The following is an 8,269-nucleotide window of genomic DNA, read 5'->3' as shown; positions in this document are numbered from 1 at the left end:
ATATAGCACTTTTCACCCATATGTCTCAAAGCACTTAATAAAGGTGAGTAAATCATTGTTCCCATTTTGCCAAAGAGGAAACAGAGGCATGGAAGTTAAGTGACTTGCCCACAGTCATGCACCTAACCAGCAAGAGATGGGATGAGAGAACAAGCCTCCTCTGCCTATCCACTTCAGTACATCAATTCTGTGGGGGGGGGGGGTTCCGTAAAAAGCATTTACCATATACAATACATTTTAATGCTTTATATTTCTTCACAAATCAGGTGAATTGTGCATCCAGAAGTGTGGATGTAAATAGAAGTCAAAAAACAAAAACAGAATAATCTGCCTTGATCAGAGAATTAAAGTCCATCTTCTCAAGGAAAAAAACGTTTCTAAGACATTTTGAAGACATGTGCTCTGTACCTAAATTAATGTAATCCCTCCCAAAATATAGATGGGGTATGAATCAGCAAATCATGTAAATGCTACTGTTGTATAATGGGGTATAGAAGGATAATTTGGTCCATAGTACATTATGGTAGATGAATATTGTAGTCAATTACAGTATTTATATAGAATGTTCCTCTAAAAGAGTAGAACATTTCAAAGAAGAAAAATATTTTATGGACCAAATTCTGCTCTAACTCCAATGAAAATCATATTTCTTACTAGAAATGTTTGTTTTCCAAGTTACATACATTTATTGTTTAAATCTTTACAAAGATCCAGATCCATAAAGCCCAGACTTAGGTTGACCTACAAAACTCCTGCTCACTTGGACTAGAAAGTCATTCTCAGTCTCTCTCTCTGGCCCGCTGCATATTGAGTACACAATGAAACAGCTTCAACAGGACTGAAAGCAGCCCACATTAGAATATCCCATAGTCGAGTAATTAGGAAACTCACTTGGGAAATGAGAAACCCCTGTTCAAATCCCTTCTCCATTGGGAAGAGGGAGGAATTGAACGAGGTCTCCCACATCCGAAGTGAGCTCCCTAACTCTGGGCAAAAAGGTAGCCAGGTGGATGAAGAGGCCTCACATATGTTTTGTGCGGAGTGACGCATGTGTCACTCAGGTACCTAAGTATGGACTTGTGGGAGTTATGGGCTATGTGCGCTTAAGATACACAGTCAGGAACCTCTGGAGTCAGGTGCCTATCTCCCTAAGAGCAGTGAGGCTTAGGAAACTCCCTGTTTGGCATCTGATATTGGCTACCTTACCTGGTGTCTTGTCTAGCATGCCAGCTTTTATAGATCCCATTCTTCGGTGCCTGTCTTTCCCCATGCATGGTATAGGGTGCCTAGGCCCCTATCTCGGGATTTGTAGATTTCAGTGATTTTCAAGGCACCTAGAAGTTAGGCATTGCAACGCTTAAGTCCATTTATGGATCCAGGCCAAATTATTGAAATTCTTGTTTCAAACTAATTTTTTTAAAATTGTGTGTGTACGCGCACGCACACACACTATGAAATAGATATTTTTGACTTTTTAAATTCTGCCTTGAAACAAGAATGTCAAGAGTTTAGATTTATATTATATTATATATATGGTAGAAATACCATAGCAGTTATTTGCCCTTTTGACAAACACAAACCTGATACAATAAAATAATTTCACCTTAAAACTGTGATTTAATGAAGGTGGGTTTCTGAAAATTGAGGATACATTTAGTGAATATTTAGTTATCTGTACAAGAACCTTCCTAAGATTCCACTGACTGTAGGTTTACACCAGTTTGCCTGTTGCAGTAGTAAGTAGAAATCTTAAATACTTGTTTCCTAATTCAAGTTGATACAGTACACACTGGTTTAACCTTTAAAACAAACCCTTTCTGAGTGGTAAAATGGAAAAGGGATAAAAGGGGATGGGAGAGAGGGAGAGAAACACCAAACCTCCCCCCAGAATAGGAAGGACCCCCCTCCAAAAAAAAATATTCAAAACTGAAAGTTTTTTTTTATTGAAAATTTCTGTGAACATTTTCAGACAAAAAAGGTTTTCCCTTACAAAACCTATAGAACAAAAATTACATCAAACTGACACCTTTCACCATTTTATTTTCCATTTTTTGACCAGCTCTAACTAGAACCATGACAATAGAATTTACCCCTGAAGGAAACAGTTCCAGTCTTTACAATGATGTTTTGGCCACTACTACTTGATTCTCTTAGAGCAGCTGGGGAAACCTACCCTTAAACTGCAAATTCTGACAAGTGGGGAACACACCATCTATCAAGAGAGCAGCAAACCCTTTGCTATCTCATCCACATTTATTCCCCAATTTACCCGTATTACTCCCATCTCATTTGTATTACCCCAGAGTAGGAAATACATACATGAGTCCTCAACCAGACATCTGAGTTTAAGGCGTGACTTCAGTGGGGCTCCACATGGGCCCAAGGATCTGCCCATGTGCATCACATTGCAGAACTGGGGCTTGCACCACTGGAATCAGTGGGAGGTTTCCAATAATTTCAACAGGAGTTGGCCCACAAACTCAGAGGACAAGCTGAGGCCACAAAATTTTTTTTTTCCCTATTAAGGGCCTGACCCTGCAGCCCGTATCACATGAGCATCCCAGTGAAGTCACTCAGACTACTCCATGGAACGAGGACTTTAGGATCACCAAAAAGAACATCAATTCCCCCATTGTGGGGGAAAAAAGTGATTTTGGATCCTAAAGGGGCCTGCTCAACCTTTTTAAGTTTTAGACAGCTGTGCTGAATTTGAGGTCCTGAATTTTTTTTGCAGTCAGAGTTATGCAGAGTTACCATTCATTTTGTTTGTCCTATAAATAGGCCCAGATCTCTACAGTGCTGCATTGCATTCCTTCCACCTGTTTATTCAAAAACTGTGGTAAATAATCCGTTCTGCTTAAAATCCTCTGACACTTGCTTGGAGTGTCGTATTTTGGCAGACAGTGCTTCAAAGATATCATTCTGATCCACTGCTGTAGCAACCCTGTAAATTAATTCTTCCAAGGATTCCAAGCCTCTCAGTCCAAGATTAACTCCACAGCCTGCCAGAAAGTGGATAAAATAAAAAGGCATTTAGAAATGGCGATTAAGGTCACAGTGAAATATTTGCCAATTAGCACATGAAGTAGAGTTGTTGATCTCCTTTGCTTTAAGCAATCAAAATCAAGCATCTTATAGGTTTCACCACTAGAAATATTGATTTAAACTTGATTATATATAATCTGTTGGCAACGTTCATCCAGCAAAGTGCTTAAAGTTGAGAAGATATTTAAGTATGTGTTTATGTATTTTACTGGATTGGGGCCTGTATTGTCTGCCAGAGACTGGGGGATGGAAGAGATGTCTGTGGCTTCTACTGGGGACAGGGTTGGGGAGCCTGGGAGCTTTCCCTGCCCCATTCGCCAGGCAGCGGCAGCCGGGGGGCTCCCAATTGATGGGGGGCCCAGGCCCGGTAGGGGGGCCTAGTGGCTATTCTGCCACTGCCAACGATATGGCAAAGAGTTTATTTGCCCCTTTGATAGAGGGTATATCTATTTGTCAGAATTCACAATTCAGAGATATGGTAAATTCTCCGCTGATCTCAAATGATCAACTATCAGCAGCAGTCATACTATATTTATAAAGATACAGATCTTGCCTCCATGATTCATGCCTCAAGATTAGACTACACAGTGCATTGTACATGGGGCTATATTTTAAAGCCACTGGGAAAGGAGTGAAAATCTGTAGTAATATCTGACTCTTGCCCATTTGTAATCATTCACACTTACTTCTATAGCAGAGCTAAAGACAGAGCTAGCTTGTTTGAGGCTACATGTAGGCCATAAAACAAGTTTACTACATCATTGTTTAATTTAATTCCAGTTTAAGATCATTCAATGTTGTTGCAAGATCCATTTAAGCTTTCTAGATCCCTTAGTTTTTATTCAAATTTAGTTGTAGGAATGCTAGGATGTCCAATAAATTAGTTTGTATCTCTTGCATACAAAGACAAACAATCTCAAATACTGAGGCTGAACTAGGATTCAAATGGACCTTACTGATAAGTATGTTTCAATTTTCATATTTCTAACCAGAAGCAATCTTGCACATAGTTTGCATGATCAATCTGTTAACGCAACATCCACGGAATCCTGCATGGTTGGAATCACAGTCATATGGAAAACCAACTGAAGATACAGCTGGATCACTTCTTAACTGATTCTCTGTTGCTCTAGTTATAACAGACACCAAGCAGCCGCATAGCCAGGTGGAGGGAACAGGGAGCGATCCAAAAAAAAAAAAGAAAAGGCGGCACCACCCGCTGTGATGCTTTTACTCACCCAGCAGGCCCTCACTTGCTCCGGGTGTCTTCGGCAGCACTGCAGGTCCCGCCGCCGAAGACCCGGAGCGAGTGAAGGTCCCGCTGCCCAGGCGCCGAAGACGACCTGGGGCGCCGCCAGGTGAGTAAAAGCACCACAGCAGGTGGTGCCTATTTATTTTTTTGGATCGCTTCCCCCCGGTTCCCTCAACTGGGGAAAATTTAAAAGGTGCCAAGACATTCACAAGGTGCCACTTGTGCTCAGTGGGGGAACGCCCGCTGCCCCCGTAGCTACGCCACAGGTCAAGGCTGGTGAGGAGCAACAGTGATTTTTTTCATAGCTTCCTAGATCAGAAGCCCAGAAGGGACTACTGTGATAATCTAGTCCACTCTCCTGTATATATATCACAGGCTATAAATTTCCCTGAATTAACTCCTGTTTGAACTAGAGCATATCTTTTCGAAAGATACCCAATCCTGATTGTAAAACTGCCAGTGATTAGAGAATCCACCCCAACCCTTGGGAAACTGTTCCAATGGTTAATTACCCTCACTATTACCATGTGGGAAACTATCTGACTTTGATTGGCTTGTTACTTCAGCTAACTGAGATACCGTGTGACTGTTCTAAAGTCCATATAATTCTACTTCTGGTTACCTTCATAGGAGCACCCAGATTGCTCAATCACGGACATTGAATAATACTGGTAAATTGTCTCATTGTGTACACAGGATGTTTTTCTCCTTTCTCTCTTCTATTGTGGTGTTATGCCTACAAATCTGTAATGTAAATTCCAACTCACCAGTGTCAAAATTCAGCACTCTGGCGGCTTCTCCTTCCACAGTGACCACTACATTGTCCCCCTCAATGAAGGCTGCTGTAACTCTCCTATGAGAAAGCATGATCTCAAAGAGTCTTCTACTACACTGGACATGATGTAGAGTCAATTCATTCACCCTGGGTTCAATATCCATCTTGTAGGCATTGAAAGATTGGTGGAATATGTTCTTCATTATCTAAAAAAAAAAACAGTGACTAGTGAAAGGTAACAATCTTAATTGCAAACCCCACATTTGCGCCAACAAACATCTGTGCATGCATATTAGGCAGTTCTGCATCTACACAGACACACAACGTTGGGTGATCATAGGCTAAGAGAGAGATTAACGTCTTGCACTTGGCAAGCAAAAAGGTGGGAGTGAAGAGTGAGCAGAAGAAAATTAGTGATGTCTCTTAGGGCCCCCTCCCTGAATGCAGCAAAAACTTATGCACATGCTTAATTTTACACATGAATAAGTCTACCTCTAGAGGTCATGGAAGTCACAGAATCAGTGACTTCCAGAGAACTCCCTGACATTCTCTGCTTCAGCCCCAGGGGCACCAGGATTCTGGCGCTGGCAGCCAGCAGGGACCTTGCAGGGTTCCAGGGACAGGCAGCCCTCTGCAAGGTTCCTCCTCAGGGTTCCAGCAACGGGTGACAGCCTTGCACGGAGGGAGGGGAACGCCTCCGGTGAGCGGCTGGGGGTGTCCCCTTTTCTCTTTGGGAAATATGGTCACCCTGCAGCTCCCAGCTGCCGAGGGCAGAGGGGGAACCTGACAGTTCCCAGCCACCACGGTGGCAGGGGAAAACAGAGTCGCAGCAGCAACAGTCACAAGTTATGGCTTCCATCGATTTTTGTTTATTGCCCAAGACCTGTCCATGACTTTTACTAAAAATAACATGACAAAATCTTAGCCTTACACATGAATAGTCCAAACGACTTCAAAAAAGTTAAGAACATGGGGAAGAGTTTGCAGGTTGGGGTCCCCTGAGGTTCCTCAGGGAAGGGACTGCATCATTTTTACTTCTGTACAACTTTTAGCACAATGGGTTCTGATTAGGCCTTTAGGCACTCCTGTAATAAGCATGCAGTAATAATAAACTACTAAAAATGGAACAGGAATGTGATTACCAGCCCCTTTAGAAAGGAGGATGGAGTTGAATATTAACTACAAAAATGAAAACAAATGAAGCTTTCACTGTGAAGGCTTTAAAACTGGGGTTAGAGAATTAGTTAGTTAGTTAGTTACAGAGAAGAAATCGAGGAGATGGATCATAAGTAAAAGGAAGTAATAAAATCATTACAATTGTTTGTTTATGACTTAATCACAAGCACTCTTTCTTCATCAAAGAGCCATCACTAGCAGCAATCTTCACTCCTGATCAATGCTATCCTTAGTTTCTTTACACTGATAACCATACAAACAACCCCCATGCATGACACTGCTCTTTTACTTCTAAGATCTAAATGTGTCTCTTAAAAGAAAGCAAAATGCTGTGTTCAAAGAATGTTCTATGTACTATGTTCAAACAATGATTTGATTTGGGCTTGCTTGTTTAAACCATTTGCTATGTAAGGAATTGGATATCAGAAGAAGCTTTGCTTACTTTTTGCAAATATCGGATGCTAAATCCAGGTTCCCACAGGTTGCATGGCAATATATGGTTATTACTAAAATGAGTGTGGGTGCAGGGAAATCCAGGAAATCTCATGATATGGAATAATATCACTGCACTTTCCCCCGAAACTGAATCATCTTCAGTTACATGTACACACTTGAATCAAAAGAATCAATTCACTTGTAAGAGGCTCTCTCCCCCCGCCCCCCCCCCCCCAACATCCAACACACACAAACGGGTGATCATCAGCTGGCTTTTCTAAACAAACCAATTTCTTAACACAAAAATTATGACTCAGGAAAAAATGAATAGCAAGAAAATAGGCCATAATTTTATAAGCAAAATGAAGCCATGACTAGAACACAAAAGGCAAGGAAGCTACAGAACTGTTGTTGTTGACTACAGGGGAAAAAAAAGGAATACTAACACCAGAAAATCGCATCACAATGCTTAACACTTACATAGCACTTTCCATCAATAGCTGGGCCTGATCCTTTATCAGTAATACCAACACTAGTTGTGTCACGGATTTCAGTAGGAGCAGGGTAAGTCCCAACCCTATAAACCCTTATTCATGTAAAGTAATCCTTATTCATATTAATAGTTCCATTGAAGTCAATGAGTCACTACTCCCATAAGTAAACCTTACTTATGTTTGTCAAAGTTGAAGGGTGCAGCCCTATCCAATCCTAACACCACTCCTATAGAATACAAGTCATGGGTGTGATTCAGCAAAGCACTTAAGAATGCGCTTAAGTTCCTTGCAAGTCTGTTAAAGCATGTGCTCAAGTGATTTGTTGGTTCAAGGCCATGAATCCCATTTTGCGGCAGCTGAGATGCTGGGATTAAGTGACATGGCCAAGGCTATGCAGCAAGTCCACAGCAGAGTTGATAATATAACTCAAGAGTTCCTGGCTCTAAATCAGCCAGTCAGCACTCAGTTTCCCTCAAGTTCTGAATCACATTTGTTTTGCTAAGCAGCTGTCAGAATGATAGGGATTCTTTATGGCTAGGGAGATGGTCCTTTTTCCTGTTGGATAGAAATGTCTATAGTTTGCTCACAGAACTGGCAAAATCATAGAGAAAATTTATATTTTTAGTGGATTTCTGTAAAATGAAAGGAATTGGCCATTTCAGCTGATATTTTTACTAATAAAAGTCCCAGTCCTGTCTCCTCCACCAAGAAATATAGCTGATTTTCCATGTAATGGGGGGAAATGACTGCTAACTTTTCTCTTTGGGCTTCACCTCAACTTTAGGTTCTGTCTTGTTTTTGGGGGTTTATTGATTTCCTTATGGATTATTGTTTCAGCTAGCGTGTAGCAGTGAAGTATATCAACCTGTTAGAGTGCCTGATGTTTCCTGAAGCTGCATTTTTGCATAGTTATTTAGTAACTTCAAACTCACTCACTTGCCATGGGAAACCAGACATCCCTTCCCCCCTCTTGAACCTCATGATTCTTCCCTTTTCTTTCTTCTGTTATTCAGCCTGGCTATAAAGAGTCACCTACCTTATTGTCCGACTTAACTGTGGTCCCTTCACAAAGGATATATCCACACTGGAAAA

The 8,269-nt window shown here is 41.3% G+C and overlaps 1 protein-coding gene across 4 annotated transcripts in view; it reads right to left on the bottom strand.

The window, feature by feature from the left end:
• Positions 1-1,922: 1,922 nt before the first annotated feature.
• LOC102947084 overlaps positions 1,923-8,269 on the bottom strand; it is a 48,429-nt gene continuing 42,082 nt past the window's right edge. For 3 of the 4 annotated variants that reach the window (XM_043525937.1, XM_007059254.3, XM_043525938.1), the window contains 2 exons: positions 5,065-5,278; positions 1,923-3,002 (listed from right to left, as the gene is read on the bottom strand). In XM_043525937.1, the coding sequence (XP_043381872.1) occupies positions 2,824-3,002; positions 5,065-5,278 (393 nt within the window). In that variant the 3' untranslated portion in view covers positions 1,923-2,823. Of the gene's footprint in view, positions 3,003-5,064; positions 5,279-8,269 lie in introns of those variants that run through there. The other variant, XM_043525939.1, reaches the window with a different exon arrangement.

This window comes from Chelonia mydas, chromosome 12 (assembly GCF_015237465.2).
Source record: "Chelonia mydas isolate rCheMyd1 chromosome 12, rCheMyd1.pri.v2, whole genome shotgun sequence".
Classification (NCBI taxonomy): Eukaryota; Metazoa; Chordata; order Testudines; family Cheloniidae; genus Chelonia; species Chelonia mydas.
The sequence above is the reverse complement of the archived record's forward strand: the minus strand, read 5'-3'. Positions and strand labels throughout refer to the sequence as shown.